Below are 26,340 nucleotides of genomic sequence, written 5' to 3' on the forward strand. Positions count from 1 at the left end.
TCTAGAGGCCTATGGATATCCAGGTCTGGAAACTTTATTGTTGTACGTAACTCACATATATTTTGACTGATGGTATACAAGAAGTGCAGCGGTCTCAGAAATACTTTATAATGGCAGTGCTGTAAACGTGCATTTTATATATTCCTGTTCCCTTCATTTGATTAACATGGCGACAAATCCCATACTGGCTACAGGTTAACTACTACAGGGATATATGATGCTATGAGTTTGGTTCATTGCACCTGCTGTTAGGACAGGATTTTCAGTTGTAATAGGGTTATTATCTTTGTGTGACGAATTATAGTAAAGTTGTTGGGTCAAAGCATCCCTTGCCTTCCTTGAACTGCACATGCTGCCATCCATGTGGTCTCTATTCTGATTTTCACGGATTCTATAGTTGTGTATATGGAGCTTTATTTGGTGCTGAATTTTCAGCGCTGAAAAAAAGCCTCCCATTGACTTCAATGGGTGCCGATAGCTTTTCTTTTTTTTTTTTTCTTTTTTTTTTTCCCCCATTAGCAGAATTTCTGCTAGTAGAACCCATTGAAGTCATTGGGAGGCTTTTTTTTTCAGTGTGGAAAATTCAGCACCAAATAAAGCTCCATTTTCCTCCGTGTGAATGGATCCTTAGGGCCTATATACATGATGAAAAATGAAGAGGAATGAATTTTCCTGGCTCCCTGCAATGGCATTCTGTCACGGATGTCCATCGCTGACTAGGCCCAGATGGATTTGGAAAGTATCTGTATAGTGACAATTAAACTCTGGGGGGGGGGGGGGAGGGGCAGGTGTAATATTAAAAGAAAACAAACTTCCTGGCATTCCAGTGTCCACTGCTGCACTGCATTTGGTCACGTACCATGCCTTGTTCAGCAGAAACCCTGCATCCCATATGACCGCTAATGCTAGGTTTGCATCTGCGCATGTCTCCATTTTCTGGTTGCATCGGGGGACCCAAATGAGTGAGGGCTAGACTGCAAAACCAGTGGTTACCTATGGACCCCATAGACTATAACTGAGCACTGAAGGTATCCACTGTTTTTATACTGAAACTCTTCTCTTCGGGGGTTTCTGTGATGGAGGCGCCAGCACAGATGTGAACTTAACCTGAGGCCATCAGTAGCCCCAGCTGTTACTGGAGAGGGACTGGTGATGAATGTGAGTGACCTCTGCAGTAATCGCTGAAGTTGCTAACTGGCCACAGTGGTCATATGTAATACAGAGCTTCTGTAAAATGAGACTCGCAGCGTGTTTTTATTTATTTTTATTTGCTTTTATAAAGTTACACCTTTCCCAGGCCCCTCCAGAAGTTGTCCAATTCCTGGACAATCCCTTTAAGAATAAAAGTCCCATAGTGGCCCCTCCATACAGTACAACTTCCTATAGTGGTACGTTGTACCATATGTTACTCTCTTCCCCTGGGCTCTGGCATGGGTCTTCCGCTTCATGAATGACCTTAGAGACCACTGAGGCCTGTCATGTGGGTTATGCAATTGTCATGACGCATAAAGGTGCCAGTATAACCCACGTCTCCACTGAGGCCCTATCACAGGCCTTAGCGTTCTCTGAGGTCATTCATGATGTCTCTTAGACTGGATGAGGCCTGAAGACCAGAGACCGGGGGAAGTGAGCAATGTCTGCTCCTTATACTCTGAGGGTTGGAAGAGTACCCAGAGTATAATAGCAATTCCATTATGGAGGCTTTCGGTTTGAATGAAACCGCTGTACGAACCTCACGAGAAGAATCTTGCAAGGTTCACCCAACAAATACCCTTAGTGCCGCTTACACTGGTGATCTTAGATGTAAAGAGCAGCGGCTACCGAGCTGCACTATGCTGCAGTAGTCAGGTGAGAGACTTTCTGGCCAGGTAGCTTGTCGATATCAGTTAGCCCATTGAGCATTTTCCTGGTTGTATGCATTACCAATCCATCTCTAACTGCAAGTATGAAAACTGAGTGGAAATCCTCTTCATTCCCATTGCAACGTTTCCGCTTCAACTGGGTGATGGAGGAGATGGAATGCTTCATTGGGAATAAAGAGCATTTCCACTTGGAGTGCTGCCTACTGATTTTTTTTTTTGATTTTTTTTTTTTGTGTTTTCTGTTCCTCATTGTGCACACCTCAATACGAGAGAGCTCAGAGCCATATTCTATAGACTATGATCCATTATTATGGTACGATACAGCCGCCTAGTCTTATGTTAACATTGGGGCTTATTTTTAAACTTCTCTCAAATCATTGTTTATTGCAGAACTGCTGTATTTTACAATGGCTTTGCAGTAACTGCCGCAATAAACCATGACTTGACATCACCACCATAGAATAGTGGTATATCTTATGTGGCAGAGGTATTTTTGGGGACCCTCTCACGATTCAGGACCCGAGGCACTCCTTAGAGCTATACCCCTGGTGTTGGATTTATCACCTGACAGACACAATTGACTTTTTTTTTTTTTCCACTTTGAAGTTTGACGTAGAAGTTCCTGATTGATTCAATGCAGAACTTTACAAAAAAAAAACCCTGAAATATCTAAGGCTACATTCACACGGCCAATGGTCAAAACTGATGCGAAAAATGTACAACGTTCATGCCACTTTACACAAAGGGGTTCTAGTTTTATGGGTCCAGTGTATATTTGAGTGTAGGCGATGATCTATGTGAAATTAATGTAGGAGTCTGACTGCCATTTAATATCACACAACAGATATTACTTCTATCTCTCTTAAAGAGGACCTTTCATCAGATCGGGCACATGCAGTTTTATATACTGCTGGAAAGCTGACAGTGCTCTGATTCAGCGCACTATCGGCTTTCCTGATCTGTGCCCTGTGTAAAGCGCTATCGGTCCCGCTACCGTAGGGCTTTACAGTCAGAAGGGCTTTTCTGACACTTAGCCAGGGACGCCCTTCTGCCCAGCAGCGCCTATCGCACTGTGCTCTAAGACTGGGGAGGAACGTCTCCTCCCCTCCTGACAATACTCGTCTATGGACGAGCACTGTGAGCAGAGGGAGGGGGCGTTCCTCTCCGCTCACACAGTACAGCGCAATAGGCGCTGCTGGGCAGGAGGGCATCCCTGGCTAAGTGTCAGAAACGCCCTTCTGACTGTAAAGCGCTACGGTACCGGGACCGATAGCGCTTTACACCGGGCACAGATCGGGAAAGCCGACAGTGTGCTGAATTCAGCGCACTGTCAGCTTTCCAGCAGTATATAAAACTGCATTTGCCCAATCTGATGAAAGGTCCTCTTTAAAGGGGTTGTTCTGTTATGGACACTTATCTACTATCCGCAGCAAAGGGGATAAGTGCCTGGTTGTGGGTGCCCCAGTGATCAGTATGACTGGTGACTGAAAGTCCCCATAAGGCCCCGTTCGTATGGGGTATTTTGGACCTGATTCTGACGCGGAAAGCCGGGTTAGGATGGGGCCAAGATGCGCCTGCCACGACTGTTGCAGCTTCCCGCTACGGAGTAGGCTCAAATGAATGGGCCTAGTCTGGAGGGTGCTGCTGCGAGGCTGACGCCGGAATTCGCCTGAAGAAAGGGCAGCTCACTTCATGCCACTAATGGGAAAAAATTAAGCTAGCAGTCTACATAGACTCTATTGTGAGGGGGAAGATTATGACATGGATTCAGTGTCAAAATTTGCCCCATGTGAACGAGCCCTAAGGGGGAGCATCATGTGTGACAGTTGTGGCAGCCCCATAGAAGTGAATGAGCTACAGTCACATAAGCACACAAGGAGGCCTAAGACTAAGGGCCCCTTCACACGGAGTTTACGCTCCGTGTATTCTGTCCATTTTACACATGTAAAAAATACACATGTAAAATGTAGTTAGCCATTGAATTCAATGGCTTGTTCGTATAATGTGCACGCAAAAAGATGCGTGCGTTATACGAACAAGCCATTGAACTCAATGGCTAACTACATTTTACACGTGTAAAATGGACAGAATACACAGAACGTAAACTCCGTGTGAAGGGGCCCTAAGGCACTATGTAGCACACTGCAGAGAAAAGGTGCTGTGGGAAAAGACGTAGTGGAAATGCATTGCAGCTTTTCACAGAAAGTCTGCAGCATTTTCCTGCAGACTTTCTGCTTCAATTAGATTTATATGAAAAAGCGGGTGTTTCCATAGGCAACATTGACTTGCTGTGATTTTCATAAACATGACCATTTTGGAAATCCCAGCATTTCTTCTGAGAACATTTTTCTGCAATGTGTGGATAGAATTCTAGAAAATGTCATAATACGCTGTGGTTTTTTTTTTTTTTTTGCAGCAGTTTTTACACCACATGGGGCCTCCACCATAGGGAGACTTTCAGTTCTCTATCGTCTGGATCACTGGGGTACTATGGAATGGGGCCCATGGGTATCCAACACTTATCCCCTGGTACCCTGTGAATAGCGGCTAAGCATCCAACTGGACAGCCCCTTTTAGGCTAAGGCCCCACGGGATGTCCCGCAGCAAAAAAGCACTGCAGGAAAAACGAACCGCGGTGGCAATGTATCGTGGTTCACACAACAGTGCTTTAGACAGGAAGGTCACAGTTTTCCTCTGCAGACTTTTTCAACTATAAATATGGAGAAACCTCCAGCGTTTCCGTAGGTATAATTGACATGATGCAATTTCCAAAACCGCGCCATTTTTGGAAATCGCTGCATGTCTGCACCGCAGTTTTTACCACAAAGTGAGCATGGGATTTGCCTTTTCCCTAAAACGCCGTGGTTTTATCCGCGGCACTTCTGCCGTGGGCAAATTGCGGCGTTTACATTACATGGGGCCCCAGACTGTCTTTGCTCACATCTGCATTGGAGACTCCATATAACGCAGCGCTATTTTGACCCTATTCGATGTATAATCAATTTTGAACTATAAAATGGGTTAAAATTAATGAAAATTTGTGACCAATAATCAATGATACACTCCTGATGATAAAAATGCATTGGTATAGGGAAGAAATGGGAACAAGAGATGAATTGGCGCAAGTGAAACTCCGCAAAGCTTTCCTTTCGGTGCAGCTCTCCTGCGAGCGCTGCAGTAGGTAGGCGCGCATGCGCAGTTAGCCTAGGTGGCGCGCTCCCGCTCTCAGCCGCTGTGTGGCGCGCCTCTGCCGGCGGTGACGGTTGGCTATGGCGGGCGATTTGAACGTCCGTGAGGGAAAGCCGGCTGGGGCACGCGCTGAGCAGTTCCCATAGCGAGCAATAGCCGGGGCAGGATTGGCGTTGCCATAGGAAAAGTGGCATGTGCTTGTGATCTAGTAATGTGGTAATAAATGAGTGAGGAGGCTCTGCTGTGTGACAGGTCCTGTGTGTGACCGCAGCTGTCACTGAACGACTCCATTCTCTGTCATCTTCTTCTTGTTTGTATTTGCTTTGTGCAGACGAAGCGTTTTCTTTGCTGTAGTTTATTCTTATGGAGGAGAGCTGTGAGCCTGGCTGCTGGAGCTTCCTGCATGGACTGAAGGTGATGTATGAGGGGATCCAGGGATCAATAGAGACTGGGTGTGCTGGGACTTGTAGTGCCACATTAGCTGGGGGACCGCAGGTAGCAGAGCCTACACAACATTGGGCAGCATTCACACCTGTGCTTGTAACATGTCAGTAGTTTATAGCTGTGGCAAGATTGTCCTTTTACCCTGTATACACCTGTGTATGTAATGTGTATACCTGTATGGACGTACCAGGAGAAGCTATATATTAGGATCAAATCTAGAGGTCACCGAATGTCTAAGATAATCCTCACATGCGTATTTCCACACAGGTTTTTTTTTTGTTTTGTTTTTTTCCCTTCAAGAGAAATGCCAAAGAAATATATATATATTTTTTTTTTATTTTTTTTTTTATCTATCTCTTTATATATACCTCCCCCAAAGCACGTCACGTTGTGAGTAAAAACACTATTTTTATATTTATATATATATATATACGCACCCCATTTTCCTCCCATATTTGGAGGAAAAAGTGTCTTATAGTCTGAAAAATACGACATATATATTGTATTCTCACATAAGCAGTGTATGTGAGATTATTCACAACTTTTTATTTTTTTTTCTCTATTTTTGCATGTTTATAGATATAAAAAAGTGAATAAATAAACTTTTTTTATTTTTTTTTCCTCAGTAAAAAAAAATTGCTGCTAAAAACAAAAAAAAAAAGTGTGAATCCAGACTGAAAAGGCTGTCATATTTTGCTAGAAACAGGTGCAACTTGAAGCTTGTGTGCTCCAAAATCTGTAATGGGACCCCCTTCGTACTTTGTGCCATTTAGGATACTGCTATATTTTTAAACAGAAAAACTTTGGGGCCACTCAGTGTTTAGAGCCAATTTTTTCTTTTCAGTGCCATATCTATGTTACTTAACCCTGAAGTACAATCATGGTCTCTATCCTACACCACTATCGTATTCCTATCATTATGATAGACACATTGATGGTACTTAAAGGGGTTCTACCATTAAAACCCTTTTTTTGTGGCTAAGACGTCGGAATAACCTTTAGAAAGGTTATTCATCTCTTACCTTTAGGTAAGAGCGTACACGCCGGCACTCCCCATTCACTTCAATGGGACTGCACGGAGTGAAAGAAGCAGCCCATTCATTTCTATGGGGAGCGCTCGTATCCCCGCTCCCATAGAAATGAATGGAGCTGCTTTAGACGCCGCTTATTCTGAACGTGTTTTACGTTCAGAATAAGCTAGCGTTTACTCAGTGTGAATGCACCCTCAGACGTGGTCTCCGCTGTGCCGTTCCTTAGAAATACCGGTTTTTACCAGTATGCAAATGAGTTCTCTTGCAGCGATGGGGGCATCCCCACCACTGCCAGAGAAGAGTCTCCAAGCACTGCCTTCTTCTTCGTCCGCCGTGTCATCTTCAATGTCTTCTTCCGGCGCAGGCTCGTAACTTCTAGCAGAGCAGATCGCACAGGCCACGGGAAAATGGCCGCTAACAAGAAGACATTGAAGATGATGAAGAAAAAAACAGTGTGAGTAGGAAGTCAATGGTCGACTTTATACTGCAGTTAAAAAGCAAATTACAGTACATGTGACTAGGTTCTCAAAAGTCTTGCAAACCCTATCTAAGTATAGCAGAAAAAAAGTTTGCAGAATTACTACCTAGCTGCAAAAACAAGCATGTTGTGGATGTTGCAGATTCTCACTGTGGATTTTAACCGTTCACTGCTCACTTCTCTCAACCTTACTTATCAGAAGTACAGTATAGTAACGCTAAGTTCTCGGCAGTGTGTTTTGTGTGGTTTTTTTGTTTTGTTTTTTTCCCCAAACCCCTGATCTAAAGCTCCTTGCAGACGACCGTGGGTGAGAACATTAAATGTCTCCTGTGTCTTTATTTTTTCAGATCCACAAAATGGATCACACACTGATGACACACTGTCTGTTTTTGCGACGTACAGCACTGATGCCGAAGACTCAGTCCACAAAAAAGGAACACTGATTACTACTTTGTGGACCACAAAACGCACACTGTTTTTTGCAACTATGCTGTATCCAATTCTCACTTGTATTTGATGATGCATACAGTGCCTTGTGAAAGTATTCGGCCCCCTTGAACTTTTCAACCTTTTGCCACATTTCAGGCTTCAAACATAAAGATATGAAATTTTAATTTTGAGGGGAAGAATCAACAAGTGGGACACAATTGCAAAGTGGAACTAAATTTATTGGATATCTTAAACTTTTTTTAACAAATAAAAAAGTGAAAAGTGGGGCGTGCAAAATTATTCGTCCCCTTTTCTTTCAGTGCAGCAAACCAGTTCAGTGACTATCTCTGAATGATCCAATGTTGTCCTAAATGACTGATGATGATAAATAGAATCCACCTGTGTGTGACCAAGTCTCCGTATAAATGCACCTGCTCTGTGATAGGCTCAGGGTTCTGTTTAAAGAGCAGAGAGCATCATGAAGACCAAGCAACACACCAGGCAGGTCTGAGATACTGTTATGGAGAAGTTTAAAGCTGGATTTGGATACAAAAAGATTTCCCAAGCTTTAAACATCTCAAGTAGCACTGTGCAAGCAATCATATTGAAATGGAAGGAGTATCAGACCACTGCAAATCTACCAAGACCCCGCCGTCCCTCTAAACTTTCAACTCAGACAAGGAGAAGACTGTTCAGAGATGCAGCCAAGAGGCTCATGATCACTCTGGATGAACTGCAGAGATCTACAGCTGAGAGTGGGAGAGTCTGTCTATAGGACAACAATCAGTCGAACACTGCACAAATCTGGCCTTTATGGAAGAGTGGCAAGAAGAAAGCCATTTCTCAAAGATATCCATAAAAAGTCTTGTTTAAAGTTTGCCACCTGGGAGACACTAAACATGTGGAAGAAGGTGCTCTGGTCAGATGAATCCAAAATCCAACTTTTTGGCCACAATGCAAAACGATATGTTTGGCGTAAAAGCAACACAGCTCATCCCCTGAACACTCCATCCCCACTGTCACACATGGTGGGGGCAGCATCATGGTTTGGGCCTGCTTTTCTTCAGCAGGGACAGGGAAGATGGTTAATATTGATGGGAAGATGGTTGGAGCCAAATACAGGACCATTCTGGAAGAAAACCAGTCTGCAAAAGACCTGAGACTGGAACGCAGATTTATCTTCCAACAAGACAATGATCCAAAACATAAAGCAAAATCTACAATGGAATGGATCACAAATAAACGTATCCAGGCATTAGAATGGCCAAGTCACAGTCCAGACCTGAATCCAATCGAGAATCTGGAAAGAGCTGAAAACTGCTGTTCACAAACGCTCTCCATCCAACCTCACTGAGCTCCAGCTGTTTTGCAAGGAAGAATGGGCAAGAATTTCAGTCTCTTGATGTGCAAAACTGATAGAGACAGACCCCAAGCGACTTGCAGCTGTAATCACAGAAAAAGGTGGCGCTATAATGTATTAACAGGAGGGGCCGAATAATTTTGCACGCTCAACTTTTCAGTTTTTTATTTGTTAAAAAAAAGTTTACAATATCCAATAAATTTCGTTCCACTTCACGATTGTGTCCCACTTGTTGATTCTCCCCCCCCCCCAAAAAAAAATAAAAAATAAAATTTGACATCTTTATGCTTGACGCCTGAAATGTGGCAAAGGGTTGAAAAGTTCAATGGGGCCGAATACTTTCGCAAGGCACTGTGTGTGTGTGTATGTATATGTATATATATATATATATATATATATATATATATATATATATATATAAAAAAAACACGAAAACTTGGTAATCTCCAGTAGTTGATACCTTTTTAATGGCTAACTCATAATGATGACAAATGGCTAACGTTTCGAAGCGCAAGGCTCCTTTGTCAAAGCAAATTTAAAAACATTTTTGAAGGATGCATATATATATATATATATATATATATATATATATATATATATATATACACACACACACACACACATTTGGTCGAGACAATGTGGTAATTGGTGGAGACAATATAAACACTTACAGGAGACAATATAAACACTTATATTCCTTGTTAGATTTCAGGAGGAAATATAACATTCCAGGTACCTTCACCTGCAGCACATCCAATGTAGTGTATTTAATTATGTGTACCAAATGCTCCACTGATAATCTGTATGTTGGAGAGACCGGACAGCAACTTAGACTGCGCATGAACTCACATCGCCATACTATTAAAGAACAAAGATCTGACCTTCCCGTGTCAAAACATTTTTGCAGGGGGGACCACAACATTACCAATGACATGAAAATTCTGATTTTGAGAGGGAATTTCAGATCTAAGAGAGAAAGACGCATACATGAATATAAATTCATGACACTGTTTCGGACACTAGAGTGTGGGATTAATGCATCACAGGGGTTCATGTCTTTTTACAGTAGTGTGTGATCTGACAAGGACCTGTAAGTGTTTATATTGTCTCCACCAATTACCACATTGTCTCGACCAAATGTCTCCACCAATTGCTTACATTGTCTCACCAACTACTAACAACCCCCCCCTCCTCCTGAAATCTAACACCCTTTGTGCCTGCTCTGTATATATATATATATATATATATATATATATATATATATATATGCATCCTTCAAAAATGTTTTTAAATTTGCTTTGACAAAGGAGCCTTGCGCTTCGAAACGTTAGCCATTTGTCATCATTATGAGTTAGCCATTAAAAAGGTATCAACTACTGAAGATTACCAAGTTTTCGTGTTTTTTTTTTTTTATATTTCCAACCCACTGGCTAACACGGTACAACAACGAACATTTCCCTATATATATATATATATATATATATATATATATATATATATATATTTAAAAAAAAAAAAAATTCTTTTTCTCCTCCTATGGGTATGTTCACATTAAAGAATTTAAAGAGGACATATCACGTTTTCATAAATGTATGGTATTATATACCGCTAGAAAGCTGACTGTATGCTAAATTAGACACACTGACAGCTTTCACGGTATGTGCCTGATGTTGGAGATATCTGCCCGATAAAATTTCAGCACAGATCTCTTCCCCCCCCCCTCCCCACTTGTCAGAAAGGTGGGCCTTACAGTCTAGCGTCATTTCTAGGCCGTGAGGAACAACCCCCAGTCCTCACAGCCCACCAATGACTATAAGGCCCAACTTTGTGACAGTGGGGGGTATCCCCAGCATAGGGGCAGAGATATCTCTACATAAATGTGGTGTAAACATAGCCTTAGAAGAGCTTGCATATTTAGAACTTATTTTTTGCCTTGTCAATTGTGGTAAATTGTGAGACTTGATGATCTACGCAGGTAAAATAAAACATTACATGGTGTACAGTCAGGTCAGTGGGCTGTCTAAGGCTAGGTTCATATCTATAGTGGAGACTCCACAGCAATGTCAATTAGAAATCGCCAGACAAAAAATTCTTGAAAGAATTTTGGGTAAAAACCATAGTAATTTCCTTTATTTATGGTCGTATCGACTGTCAGGGACTCCGTCTCTCATTCCACTTAAAACATGCAGAGAGAAAAGTCCTGCAAGAAGAGCCAATGAGGATAAATCTGAACCTAGAGACACTCTGTTAGAGGAAAATCTTTAAAACTCTGCAGATTTTTCTGGGCAAATTTTTTTTTTTAATTAAAGGTATTTTAGTGCAATTCATGGGTTAATAATCGCACAAAAATACCTTTTAGTGGTTTTCAGTGATTTCTAGCTTTCTCTGGGAGCTCCTGGCATGTTCTGCATTTGTTTGCATGCTTCCCTAGTCTACAACTCCTATGATGATGCCGCCTATCACGCCTTCTCCCATACCCCCTCCCTGTTTCCTTAAGGCTAGTTCACACGGGGCAAGTTGGCAGCGGATTTTGATGTGGAATCCACCTCAAAATCCGCTGCTCCCATTGACTTCAATGGAAACCGCTCTCTTCTTTTTTTGCTTGCCTGTCAGGAGATCATTCTCTTCAGCCCCAGCGGCATCTTCTTCTGTGGACTTCTTACACATGCGTTGTATGCGCTCTTCACTTCTGCCAGTGACTGTACAGTAATGCTCTATTGCGCAGGCACTGGTAGAAGTAGAGGAAGTGATGTTTTGTTCCAGAAGAGTGAGGTTTGTAAATATAAGGGGGAAGGGGAGTATTGGTGATGCTTAGTTTCTGGAAATGCGGAAACAAAACGTCACCGGATCATCAGAAAATGTGCCTTGGGTGGTCACATGACCACCTCAGGTATATAGGTAAATTTATTTATTTTATGAAGTTAGGGGAGCGTTAGACTATTTTTCAATATTTAAAATTTATGCCAGACAACCCCTTTAATTATGGTTATGTACATGGGTTACTGCAGGCCCTATTCTAGTTAGTGGGACCATTGCCAAAATGTTTGCAGTGACAACCGCATGTGAATATACCCTTTTAGTAGCAACTTTTAACATAATCCCAGTTTCGTGATCTGTGAGGAATCTCAGTGGTCAGACACCACCAAATGGCTAGAAATCTATGTGTAGAGGATAAATAAGTTTTGTGGCATAACCACTTTAAGACTAGATTCACATGACAGAGTTTTACCTGTAGAACTCGGTCCGTGTGTTCACCACCGGTTCGTGGGACTCTTGGCATTATTGTCATATATGATGCTAGCAGTGTCTGCTTCCCAGCAACATACTGTCCTATACTGTGATCAGTACGCGGCAATATATTACTGAGAGGCAGGGACTTCTAGGATCATCATCATCTATGAACTTACGAGTCCCGATCCCGGCATGAAGGTCAGGCTGGTGAACACACGGACAGAGTTAGACAAGTGAGTTGGTTGTGTGAATTTAGCCTTAGACTAAGGACACTGGATGGAAATCTGTTTTTGTTGCAGCTTTCTTTCCCGGTGCCCTGCAAAGGATGAAAGGCACAGGTGAACCTGCAAGCATTTACATTCTGCGGGTGATCCACAGCACCAGTACTATACACCATAGCAGACTAGACACAGACCATTTTGCAGTGAATAACTTGTTTTAAGCATGCCCTGTAATGTACCTGTTGGATTTCTCAAGCAAAGTGATACAAGTTTAGTGTAAAGATCTGTTGCTGCCCCTTACGACAAGTGTAACACTGGTCATCTATATTTTACAGGTTTACAGAAGAAAGAAATCCGAAATGTCTTACAAAAGATCAGTTTTAGACAGTCCTGCAGTGCATCAAGACAGTTATATAGCCGGTGCAAAGAAGCTTGTTGGCTACAGAAACTGCCTCATGTATGTATCTCAAGACAGTGGATACAATGAATCCCTGAAGGCATCCAGTCCAGACTCTGGTGAAAATAGCAGTGATTCTTTAGAAAGTGGAACTCCATCACAAGACTTTGAAAATTCAGAAAATGTGGATCCTACTTTGGGATGTTCTCCTATATGTGAAATCTTCTCGGAGCGTGGAGCTCGCACAAAGCTCAATAGTTACACTCCAGAAATATACGAAACCCCACGAGTTGCTAAAAAAGACTTCTCTTTGCGACGCAGGCTTCTTCTTTCTAAGGCAACGTCTGGTGGAAATTTGGATTTTGACACTTCAGACGCTTCAGTTGAAATTTTAGGAGAAAAAACTGTTAAAAGAATTCCTAGTTTCGAGGCACACCTTTCCACCAATTTTGTTGACTCCCCCAAAGATGACGCCTACAAACCAATAGCAACAAGCACTTTAAAACCCGAAGGGGACTCTAACACGTCATGTAAAAAGTGGAGACTTTCTTTTGCTCAGCAGAGGAGTTCGACTTTAGATGACTCTAAAGGTGACACTGGTCATTTTCCAGAAGTAGAGAACCTATCTCCAGTTCAGCACTCTACAGAGTCAACTGATGATAGTGTTCTAAGTGTAAATGAAGAAAGCATTGCCGAATTGCATGCCACACCTATTCGCAACGTAATCTCAGATGCTAAAGAAGCGTTTCAGACTCCTATTAGTAACCTTGCTGCAAATTTTCGCTTTAGTTTATGTACCCCGACTGGCACTGTGGCAACAGACCTTGAAAACTCCATAACCGAGGACAGCGCTTTTCATTCGCTCAGTCTTGATAAATCCCAAGACTCTCTAACCGATCATGAAGGCTCTTTCCAAGAGCTTATTCAGAAGCAAAAAGAAACCCCCAAATCCACTCATAATAAAAACCGCTTGCGAAAACTGGAACGATGTAAGAGATTGTCAACCCTGCGTGAGCGAGGCTCGCAGTCGGAAGTCGAGGAGGAATCTAAGGAAACTAATATCCTGAGTTCATCGTACAAATCAAAAGTGATAAGGAACTCTGTCACCGAGGAAAGCGAATTCAGTTTTGACGACAGCGCAAACTATCCTCTCTTAAAAGTTGAGGATTTAACAGGCACGCCTGCCCTGCGGGTGGTTCGTGAAATGGTGGTAAGAAGCGCCCGGAAAAGGGCTCAACGGGCTACAATGCAGGAACTTTTGGGTAGTTTGGATTGTTCAGATGTGTTGGAGGATGATTTGACGAGACTCATTGGCAGGAAGATGGGCTTGGAACAACTAGATATTTTATCGGAGTTAAAATGCAGAAATCTGAAGCATATAATTGCATTTATATTTAAAATCTTGAATGTGGAAAGTATTTGCAGGTAAATGGGGGTCAACTGATTTTATTTTCTTAGCAATTGGTTAAAGTGATTTATATGAAATTTATGAGAATAATGGATGCGAATTAGTGCAACTTTTTCTTTTAGCACAAAAGTGAAACTTCAGACCTCAGAGGTCCTTTATTGGGACTGCATCATAAGGAGATTGAACGTCTGTAACATATATTGAAACTACAATATTCACTCCTTGTCATTGAAGGGATTTTCAGAACCCTGAATGTGACACATCTGGCTTGAGTGCTGTGGCCTCTTCAGACAGCTGATTGAGGTTGTCAGACCCAGCGATCACATATTAATGACCTATATGTGATGCTGAAAAACCCCTTTAGGCTGAGGCCCCACGGGATGTAAACGCTAACAAATTCCATGTCCACTTTGCGGTAAAAACGGTGGTGCAGACACGCACACCGCGATTTGTGGTTTTATATACTGCGAGAAAGCCAACAGTATGGTGAATTCGGCGCACTGTTGGCTTTCCCGTTCTGTGCCCCAGGGCTTGAGATATTGGTGCCGTTAGTTTCGGCACCGATCTCTGTTCATTGTCAGAAGCGTGTTCCTGAGAGTCTAGCTAGGCTGTGATGAACATTCCACCTGCCAGTACTCGTCCATAGCCCTGTACTAACATAGGGGGTGTTCCTTACTGCCCAGCGATGATGCTGAGCTGTGAGGAACGCCCCACCGTCCCTTTGCCCAGTACAAGTCTATGGACCAGTACTGTCAGGGGGGCGTTCCTTACAGCACAGCTACAAAGTCAAGAACACCCTTCTGACAGTGGGCAGAAATCTGTGCCAAAACTAGTGGCACTGATATCTCTAGCCCTGGGGCACATACCAGGAATGAATTCGGCGCACTTTCTGCTTTCTAGCGGTATATAAAACCGTATGTACAGGAGGACATGAAAGGTCCTCTTTAATTAGGGCACATATGAAACATTTTGGTTTGTGTGATTGTTTTTTTTTTTTTTTGCTTTGCTTCTCTCCCTTCCTTTCCCTTCCCCAATACATTGTACAGAATATTAAATGGTACCATTATGAAGTACAGTTTGTCCCACAAACATTAGGCCCTCTTCTGACTTTGTGAACCGAATATTTAAGTTTATTTAGTTTTTGACTCACCACATTCCATCAGTTTATGGGGTATGGAATGTGGAGAGTCAAAAACTAAAACTGAAAAATGCCTGCAGCGGGAAGAGGTTAGAAGACTATGCCCATCTCGGGGAAATTCCTGCTTCCTGTCCAAAACGTTAGGATTCTTTATAGGGTTACAGCTAACCAGTGCTGTTCTCTTCTGTTCCCGTACCTTCCATAGTAGCTTTGGCTGTCACCACGACAAAAATGTGTAACCAGACCATTCTGCATTATACTAAACTCTAACTATAATGAAAAGTATAACATTAGAAAAAAAACAAAACACAAACTTGATGGATCAAAATTTCAGCATCTGTTTCAATAAGCTGTAACATATTCAAGATCTTCTATGAATCTATCACAAATGTGTATATACTGGTGTTCTTGTTACTAACACTTTTTTTTAGAGGTCATTCCCTGATGTGACTGTATCCAATGTTTTCTTTTGGCTTATGTGGAGCAGGAGTGCGCGGTTTTAATGGCCTTACTCTGAAAATAAGCCCTAGTTACTGTTTTATATTTAAAAAAAAAATTTTTAGACAACTGTGTGTGAATAGAATACAGCAGAACAGATATAGTACTGTAGACCTTTCATCAAGGAGAGCTGACAACCCCAAAAGAGTCGAACCCCCAAAAGAATCAGACACTGACTTTAAGGAAGCTATCTATACAAGATGGCTCCACAACAAGAGTTAACTCCCAGTAATGCTGGTTTCTTGCACTCCGATTGGGTCGTCCTGCTGGCACCACTCCATTTTGGCTGCCTCTGGTCGCTGCTGTGATGACAAGGGACCTGACAGTGACACACCTTTGACAGGAGTGAGGCAGATCTGTGTGAGAGCCTATTCATCATTGGCACTTGCAGACTCTAATTGTTTTGGATCTAAGATGGTCTGGGGAGTGGATTGTTGTTCATGAAAGGGGGAGAGGGTTGAATAAGTCCTCCCCTCAAAATAAGCCCTAAGCCATGTTTTGCAGCATAAAAATATATGACCCTTTCTTATTTTTATAGAAACACTAGCCTCTGCCTGCGACTTCGTCTGCGGGTTGTTGGAGTCTATGGTTTGCCTGCTTCGGCGTTTCGGCATCTCTCAAGCTGTCTTGTTGCTGAACTTGTTCCTCGCACTGTGCCTGTGATTGTTCCAGCATCTCAGCAGCTCGCTGGAACACCATATAACGAGCGTGTTGTTGTTGGTCCGCCTGCTCCGGCATTTCAACAGCTATCAAGCTGGCCTGTCGCTGAACGCTTTCCTCGCACTGTGGCTGGTATTGTTACAGCATCTCAGCAGCTTGCTGGGATGCCATATAATGAGCATGTTGTTGGTGTTGATGATCCACCTGCTACGGCGTTTTGGCAGTTCTGAAGCTGGCCTGTTGCTGAATTTGTTCCTCGCGCTGTATCTGTGATTGTTATGGCATCTCAGCAGCTCGCTGGAACATCATATAATGAGTGTGTTGTTGGCGTTGATGATCCGCATGCTCCGGTGTTTCGGCAACTCTCAAGCTGACCTGCCACTGAACTCGTTCCTGGCGCTGTGCCTGTGATTGTTGTGGCATCTCAGCAGCTTGCTGCGACACCATATAATGAGCGTGGTGTTGGCATTGATGACCCCCCCCCCCCCCCCCCGCCAGCTCAGAAGCTGAGATAAGAACAGTGTAATATAGTATATAGACATAAATTCATAACTGTCATGAAGCCCTGTCATTTACCGGAATAAAAAGTAGGCTATGTTTTAATTGAAGTTACAATCTATCTATGATTCATTCAAATCTGTTCAGCTGTTTCTGCGTGATTGAGGAACAAACATCCAAACTTTCACATTGAGGAAAGGATAGGATGGTATTGAAAGTATTTATATACTCTCGCTACAAGTGGTTTGTTTTCTATATGTATATATTTTAATGTTTTATTAAATTGTTCTTAGTGTTTGGAAAGTCAGTAATGAATGGCGTGAAATGGTGAACCAAGATAAAGATGCTTATAACAGGAGAAAATTGTTCTTGAAAAAGCTAAGCGTTGAATCGGAGGTAAGAATCAAACTTTTGTTTCCCGAAAGTAAACTGTAAATTTGCTCGTTTGGTTTAAGGTGCATGTGTAACTTGTTTACTGTTTTTCCATCAGTTAAATGGGTTGTGCCATTAAGGAAGTGTCCTGTCACTGGGGCCTTATTATCATGTCCTTCAGAAATTGTGTGAATGGAACACTGGGCACTGGGCTGGCACTGCATTCACAAGAAGGCTTTAGGTCAACTTTCAGTCTATTCTCCTGATTACTCGGAGACTCAGCGATTGGGCTCCAACAATCAAACTATCATCCCTTGTCCTGTGGCACAACCACTTTAATTCAAAATCTTTCATCTAGTTGTGAAGTCTCTAAGCTGGTGTGTACTTCATGTAGATATGTACTGTATGTACCAATGAGCTATGCTTTCCAGCTCTCTGTCCCTCTCTCCCTGCTGCCTACCTTGAAGGTAGCTCTTTGGTGCAATGAGAACACCACTTATATTTTTTTCTCAATATAAGGCTCAGTTCACATCTGCTCTAGCTCTCCTTTATGGGGATTCCGTTCTCCTCTCTGCATTTTTCGATCTTTTCGGGAGGAAACCACGTGGGCCCCATTATAGTCTATGAAGTACGCAGGTAACCATTTTTATAATGTGGATTAGGTTTCCATTCAGAGGGTCCCAAGCAGACCCCCTGAACAGAAACCTGAGGGCAGATGTGAACCTAGCCTAAGCTGTAGATATGCAAATGTAGAACATCCGTTAACTGAAATCTGTGAGGGGGAAAAATGCTCAATTTTTGGTTCATGCCATGTTTGTGCCGAAATTTTAGCTTGTCTCTGCTGCTCATGTCAAAAGTGACAGTCAAAAGTGATTACATCCATTTAAGTTAGCCATTAAAAAAGGTATCAACTACTGAGGACTTCTCTAAAAAAAAATTATTTTAATCCATTTTCTAGTCTGAGTAATTGTTTCAATATTTTTTTTGTTCACATGAATATGAAAAAGCAACAACTTTGTAATACAGTATATCTTATCAGAAGAATACGTTCCTATCTGCTATCCGCTTCTCTCCTGACTGGCAAACTGCACGATTCACAGACAGATCTGTTGTCACTGAAGATGTGTTTTGCTCACTCAGAGATGAAATTGCAATGTAGGAAGGAAGGAGAGGGGGAGCAGGAGGAGTAGCCCAGTGAGGCAGAAACTAGCAGGGAAGAACAAGCTGCTGCAGAAAATAGTAAGATTCCCTTCTTTTGATAACCAGATTTCACCAGGTCTTGGCAGGACTGAGTTGTATAATGTGACTAAAGCTCTGGTGAGGGAGAGATATTCCTGTAATGTTTCACCCTGCTTCTTATTCATTCCTCTTCTTGCTCCCCACCTTCATACCAAAGCCTATCTTCAGTGAGATTGGTTTTCTTTCACTGAACTGAGCAGTTTGACATGCAGGAGAGGAGCCAATAGGAGTATTTTCCTGTGACAAGATGTTACAAAATTTCTTAGCAAAAAATACTTGAAATGACAGTTACTCTGATTTGTGGTATACACCTCTTCTGATTTCCAGCAGATTAAATGCAGGGCAGATTAAGACTTGTGTGAAAGATACTGGTCTTAATGAACTTTCCCCTGATGTACGTTGGGTCTTTCAATGTAGTAGTGTTTTCTGCCACAGTATTTATACAGGCATTTTTGTGAGAAGTGCAATTTCTCCTGCTAGAGACTCTCGTCTTCATAATCCTCAAGACTTTCTGGATGGGGGCAAAAAAAAAGTGGTAATTACTAGAGATGGGCGAACACTATTCGAAACAGCCATTTCGAATAGCACGCTCCCATAGACATGAATGTCCATTCATTTCTATGGGAGCGTGTTATTCGGAACGGCTGTTTTGAGTAGTGTTCACTCATCTCTAGTAATAACTTTAGTCATACATCGCTATACTCTTTGAATATGATGGAGAGAAGGTGAGATATGATAAGATGCCATAAATATCATGGACACAATCCAGACAACTAATCTCCAATAATTCTCAATTTTTCTAGCAAGGATGGATCTTCTCCTCTGAAGATGCTGCAACCAGATTAAATCTCCTTAACAGATCTGCTCTGAAATCTGTTCAAGCACAATCCAAGTCTGTATTTTATACCCCAACTTCAAGTGGATTTATGACTCCAAAAGCCTCTGCACTCCTTCCTCAGTCTGCAAGCAAACAACAAGAATATGTTAAGGTCAGTTTATTTCCCTCTTACATAAATGAATGGTTATAAAGGGGAGGGCTTTCTAATTTTACTTACAGAATAGAAATATGCTCTGGAACGGGGAGGGTGGGGGGGAGAATGTTCATGATCTTTCATGATTTACCAAATTCCTCACCATTTTCCTCCATGTGAATGGACCCTTACTGAGGTATCAAGCGAAATCTCACTCTGAAGTCCTTTAAAAAATACAGAACCCATTTTACTCAATGGAGTCCACTAGGCTAAAGTCAGCAGAGAGAAAAAGTCTTGCAAGGAGGAACCTAGCCTTAGAAAGCTGCTGTTCCACTCATTAAGATTGTTTTTTTTCCTTCATATTTGACCCTACTGCAAAGATAAGTGTCATTTGTTGGGCTGAAATACTGTTAGGCATTAGCCTTTACAATTTTCGGATACGCAGATCTGTACCATTAATGTGCTATTTCTTTTTTTACACCACCTGAAAATCTTCTCTCTGCAGATTGCAAAAACTTTATTCACAGATGAAGCCTTGAAACCCTGTCCACAGTGTCAGTACCCCGCAAAGTATCAGCCGCTTAAGAAGCGAGGCAAGTGCAGCAGAAAAGACTGTGGCTTTGACTTTTGTGTTCTTTGCTTGTGCGCCTTTCATGGCTCTAAGGAATGTCGCAGTGGATCAGGAAAGCGCGTACACAAAAAGGATGTCATACCTGGAAGTGCCCAGAGCAAGCGCAACTTGAGAAGGCTCTAACTTCTTTTTTTTTTTTTTACACGGTTTACTTTTTGTATGGGCCACTTTAACCCTTTTTTTTAATAGCAATTTCTACTTATTTTTCAACATCTACTTGGCTGATAGAAGGTTTAAAGTGTCCAAGTGGCTAGAGAGATTGCTGTAGAACAGGGCAAAACGTATCGCAATGCTTAAAATGTATTGCCGTTGTAGCACTTACCGCCACTGTTTTACATCTAGGTTTATGAAGTGTTAGAATGTCTTGACATGTTGATATTCCTTAATGTTTTATATTGTGTATATACATTATCTTTATCTACAGATGTTTTGTAACTTATTTTATCACTTTTTTTGCTTCAATACAATTTTTAAATAAAATTTTAAGACGGTAAATGTAGTTTTACTATTGCAAAGCTATGCATTTACAAATTGTACAATATTACATTCTATATGTGTGTCTGTCTTGTTGCTTTATCTCGCTCATTAAATCCATGTTTATTGGTTCTGTAGTGATGTAGTTTTATTTACACTGTGTGAGGGCTATGCATCACTTTGTTGCCAAAGTACCGGGGGTTTGGGGTTTTTTCTGCAGCTAGAAGTTGCAGTCATGCATCCCCTGGGTTGCAATGTGACTCCATTCACTAGTGATAGAGTGGCAGAGAGAAAGTCATGGTCACAGTCGTCATGTGGCCCAGCCTTAAACTTGCATCAGGAGAGTGAGAGGGTCATGGTACGCCGCAAGAGCTGCTGCCCCTTCATTGCATACCACACCGCACCATACATAGCATGTACTAATACATCAAAGTAACAGTATGCATGATAACTGGAGATTATACATAATAACCAATAAAGATGGCTAATGTGATATGTATTTAATTTATCATTTAACCAGTTATTTTACATACAATCCAAAACCCTCTACCTTTACATACAATCCAAAACCCACTAATGAGTAATCAGTGAAGGGGTAAGACCACTCAGGAAGGTCGCCATGAGTCACCCACTGCCAGATGTTGGCAAGGAAAGGCTGCAGAGGAAGGTCACCCGTCAGTCAAGGTTGATGGCAAAGGAAAGTCCATCCGGTCCCGAAGAGCCAAGTTGGGCAGGTCTAGAAACTTTGCCATTGAGATCACTCAGGAAGGCCTAAGGGTTCTGCACTTTTCTAGAGTGCACTGTGAAACATCAGGAAGGAATTGGACATGAGAGTCCAAGAACAGGATTGGACCTTTCCGCCAGGCCGCTTAAAGTATATCTTCTTTCTCTCTGAAAAAGTGAACACAGCAGAGAACGTTTTGAGGTTCTGCGAGCCATTGGTTCTGGGGCCCAGCACCTGGTGAACTCTGTCAAGGTTAACTTCAGTATCGGCGGGATGAGAGCAGATGGTATTGAAGATAGAAGTTACTGTGGAACAGAGCTCGGCCGGGGGGACAACGTCTGGAACATTCATAGTTTGATATTGTTATGGTGACTTCTACTTTCCTGGTCATCCACTTGTAAAAGGAGGGACTTGTAGAGAGCCTAATGAGTAGTCAAAACGTGAGCCACTGATGGGGCAAAGTGGTCTGGTGCTATTGAGTAGAAATCTGCGCAGACAGGGAGTGAAGTTCTGACCTGAACTGGGAGATAATACGCTCCTGCTTGGCTTCAACTCTACGTACAATAATTTCCAAGTCTATCTTGGTGGGGAGGGCACTGAGAAGATTCCAAATGTTCACGAGTTTAGGACATTTCGATCTGCAGCTAGATGATGCAGAGTGTGGCTGAGAGGAGCCAGAGAGATCCAAGAAAGTTGGCGTGTGAAGAGCGGCCGGAGTGGAAGACAAGTCATAGTAGATGGGTTCAGATCCAGTTGCGGTAGCAGGAAGCAAGGCTGAGCTGACCAGTTGGACAGCTGCGCCCGATACAGGGCCTATAGCAAAGGTGGTGGGGTCTATGGATAGGTTAAATGCAGGAGGGGCCCCTGACCGTAAGGACCAAGGCAGCCAGGAGACATCACTCTGTAGGCCAGAAGAGGTTTGTGAAGAGAACTGGAGAGCTTGAGAATCCCCCAGACTCAAGTGGAGACTGGAGAGGTTGAGCTCCCTATATAAGGATGATAGGCGGCTGGAGGATTGGCACGCTTAGAGAAGGAACACCGGAAGTCTGGCTGTGGTCCTCCAGTGGCAGGAGGGTGCAGAGGCCTATGATGCACCGACTTTACAACCTTTCGTTTCTATAGGAAGGCATCTGAAGGGCTCCAGTCACCATCTTGCATCCGGCCAGGCAGAGTTGCCACATGCAGCGGTAAGGCAGAAGCCAGCAAGGGTGTTGGATTCAGTCCATGTGCAGTCTGGAGAAGCAGAGGCCTCTGGTTGGGTACCTGGTGCCGCTTGGAGGAGTAAGGAGGCCGGCACATGCGATGGCAGAAGAGCCGGTGATATAGTGAGGGAGGCAGGAGCACGCGCCTGCACTGTCTGGCAGTGAAACAGGGGCTGCAGCCTTCAGGAAGCCGGAGCTCCGCGGCTCTGAGACCAGGGAAGAGGTGCCCCTGCATCCTACACGTCTGACCATGGCCAATCAGTTGAAATAAAGGGATTCTGACCCAAGTAACTGAGGTAAAGCCACGCCCCCACAGGTAGTTTCTTTATCTTTTTTTTTTTTTTTTTTTTTTTATAATTTCTTTATTTATAGCCGAGCAAACAAAGACACAGGAAGTACAAACCATATAAAACCGACCTCCAAACAAACAGGAGACAGTAAACCACCCTGCGGAGCGTCAAAAACAAAAAGACAAGGTGTGAGACACTCGCAGTAATACACGTAATAACGGTTAAATGCAAAAGCAGAAGGTAGCGTAGAAATAGAGCCATGGAAGCCCATCCCTATGCTAAATTGTATAGTAACATGCCACTGGCAGCAGACACCACCAGAGGGAGTCTCCCATAATATATAATATTAGTAATATGCCACTGTCACCACTAGAGGGAGCCTATTCTATATTATAAAGTAACACCATTGGCCGCAGTCAACAATAGAGCGAGTCTTTTCCATATGAGATTGTAACGTGTCTCGGGCCTCAGTGACCACTACAGAGATCCCAACATGACGTCAGTAGCAGTCACCACTAGAGGGAGCCTACTCCATAGAATATACAGTAACATGTGCTGTCACCACTAGAGGGAGCTAATTCCATAATGTATAGTAACATACCCCTGACTGTAACTATCATTACAAAGGTGTATTCTTATATTGTATAGAGGACTTTGACCCCCTCATGGTCTAGGACCCAGTAGCATTTTACACCTATGTAACCCTAAGGTTAAACCCTTGCACATACATTTGCTATTTTAGCAACAGCATTACAACAGGGTATCAAATAGAGCCCATGCATCAAGATAGTAAAATACAGAATCTGTTGTACTACTAAAAGAGGACACAATTGGTCCCTAGTATTGTTGCCCTCCACATACGGCTTCATTTTGCAATTATTGTATATACTCGAGTATAAGCTGAATTTTTCAGCACAGTTTTTGTGCTGAAAAAGCCCCCCTCAGTTTATACTCGAGTCAGCAAAAATAAATAATTTTTTCTTTTTTAGGGGGGGGGGGGGGAATCTATGACCAGCTGCAAGGTCAATGTATAGAACCGACCATAAAATAGTGGGGGGAGAAAGAAGCTTTAAAAAAAAAAATTAAAAAAAGTTGTAAATCCCTCCTTTCCCTAGAATACATATAAAAGTAGAAAATTACTATGAAACACAAACACATTAGGTATCCCTGTGTCTGACAGTGCCCGGTCTACTGAATATAGGGGATCTGCAGTGCTCCTGTTCCGTCAGGAAGGGGTTAATAGGAGCACTGCAGATCCCCTATATACAGCCAGGCTGAATTCCAAGTGGGGGAAGAAAAAACAGTCCTCAAGCTCAGGGAGGGGGCAGACAGACAACCAAAACACCCCCTCCCCTTCCCCAGCAACTACTGCACCCAAAAACTCCGACCATTTTAATTTTTGAAATTTCCCAGTAGCTGCTGCATTTCCCCCCCTCGGCTTATACTCGAGTCAATAAGTTTTCCCAGTTTTTTGTGGTAAAATTAGGGGCCTTGGCTTATATTCGGGTCGGCTTATACTCGAGTATATACGGTACATTACTAGGATGATACACATTATACTAGCACATTACATTGCACTGTATGATTGTCAGTTCACTGTTTACACCCCGGCCGTGGCACAGTTGCCTTTTCAGTTGCCCCTGTTACGAATCAGATTGCCAGACCCAGGAAGCATTATCACAGCGGGCAAACACAACGTCTTTAACTTGCCATCCTTTAAGAAAAGCTGTGGGAGGAGGAGAACTTTCACCATTCATTACAAATGTGAACACCATAGCAACCTTCAGTCACATACACACCCAGGAAGAAAGCAAGCAGTACCTGCCCTGCAACCCAGTCACTGTGCTCCCTGGAGGTCAGCGATTCTCTTCCCAATCCTAGGTGCTCACACCTGTCAGGACCCTCGCTATGCAGACAGAGCCGTCAATCAATTCTCCTGAGGACTGAACGCTGCCAATAACCATGGGGCACAAGAGGCTGGCAACTGGTAGGAGAAGGATGCAGTGCTACTGTAGTATATAAACTATATAGTCAGACCCGTCGTCTCATAGAGGAGGAGAAATGCTGCATACAGATATAGAAAAACACTGGATTAACCACTGATGTCCTGTAACCTTTTGTGTCTTGTTTTTGGTTTATTATAGATAAATCACAAGTATAATGACCCCATGTACTATATTTGGATTATGGACGCCTTCTATAATAATGTACAAGATTGTTCTATTATGAGTTTTAGAATAGAGAAAGACATCATGCCGTTTGATTGAAGCTAAATGATGGTGGTATAATTATGTTTTATGTCTAGTTTTATTTTACATAGGACTGCAGGTAAACCTAAAATCCTAAAGCACCTGTTTTATATCTGCATTTTGTGGGAAAAAAATCAGAAGATAAGGAAGTCACGTTAAAAAAGTCACAAGGACATATGGCTGGCTATATGACTGAAACCTTTGGGGTTATGGATCTAGTAACGTTCTCTGTCCTGGATCTTCCAGCTCTGACTTGTATTTCCACCCTGACATGGGATTCTTATTTTTTTTTCCCTGCCCAAATTTCAGTTTGTGAAAATGGGATGATTTTATTGATTATTGTAGAATATATATATATATATATATATATATATATATATATATATATTTATTGATGTAGATTGTCAGCCCCATATAGGTATCACAATGCACATTTTTCCCTATCAGTATGTCTTTGTAGAATGGGAGGAAATCCACACAAGTACGGGGAAAACATACAAACTCCTTGCAGATGTTTTTTTGTCCTTGGCTGGATTTGAACCCAGGACTCTAACACTGCAAGGCTACAGTGCTAGCCACTGAGCCACCGTGTTGCTCTGATTATTGTAGATGACAATGAAAAATGTAGGTGACTATTCAGTAATGCACAGAAGGTATACTGTATAGTCTAAGTGATCAATCTGTGATACATGTACTCAGTGACATAACTAGCAATGGTGGGGCCCCATGGCGAACTTTTGACATGCCCCCCCCCCCCGACCGATACCGATGCCGAAGAGCTTGACCGACCCCCTCCTACGTGTTCCTGTGCGCTCTATTATGCCCCACAATGGCCCCTGCACACAGTATTATGTCCCTTAGTTGCCCCTGCACACAGTATTGTACCCCATAGTTGCCCCTGCACACAGTATTGTACCCCATAGTGGATCCTGCACACAGTATTATGTCCCATTGTGGACACCCATAAACAATTATTATAATCTGGTGTCTTTTCAGACCCCGGAGTATAATAATCGGAGACCCAGGGGGAAAAAATCATAAAAAAAACTCTGTTACTCACCTATCTTCCGTCTCCTACGCTGTCGGTTTCTGAAGTAGTCCATCTTCAATGACGTCAGACATCACATGACCCGAGACGCAGGCCGGGGTCATGGGACGTCAGACGAATAGGACGAAGCCTGCCCGGATCGCGGAGAGGTAAGTAACAGTGTTTTTTATGTTTCTTACCTCTCCCGGGCCGCCAATCATTATACTCGGGGATCCGAAAAGACCCCCAAGTATAATGATAGCTGCGGTAGAGGCTGTCACTGGCCCTCTAATGTCCCGGGCCCTTTGGCAGCTGCC

The 26,340-nt window shown here is 42.7% G+C and overlaps 2 protein-coding genes across 2 annotated transcripts in view; both read left to right on the forward strand.

Annotated features, from left to right (window-relative positions):
* Nucleotides 1–5,414: 5,414 nt before the first annotated feature.
* On the forward strand, nucleotides 5,415–20,180 carry FBXO43 (F-box protein 43). The gene is made up of 5 exons (XM_075270309.1): nucleotides 5,415–5,465; nucleotides 12,581–14,067; nucleotides 17,138–17,240; nucleotides 19,259–19,444; nucleotides 19,932–20,180. The coding sequence occupies exons 1-5, from the start codon at nucleotides 5,415–5,417 to the stop codon at nucleotides 20,178–20,180; spliced, it is 2,076 nt and encodes a 691-aa protein (XP_075126410.1).
* Nucleotides 20,181–24,709: 4,529 nt separating this feature from the next.
* The window catches only part of RGS22 (regulator of G protein signaling 22), a 69,889-nt gene continuing 68,258 nt past the window's right edge, over nucleotides 24,710–26,340 (forward strand). Inside the window, exon 1 of the mRNA XM_075271954.1 lies at nucleotides 24,710–24,734. Within this exon, the coding sequence (XP_075128055.1) occupies nucleotides 24,710–24,734 (25 nt within the window). The remainder of the gene's footprint in view (nucleotides 24,735–26,340) is intronic.

This window comes from Leptodactylus fuscus, chromosome 4 (assembly GCF_031893055.1).
Source record: "Leptodactylus fuscus isolate aLepFus1 chromosome 4, aLepFus1.hap2, whole genome shotgun sequence".
In the NCBI taxonomy this organism is placed as follows: Eukaryota; Metazoa; Chordata; class Amphibia; order Anura; family Leptodactylidae; genus Leptodactylus; species Leptodactylus fuscus.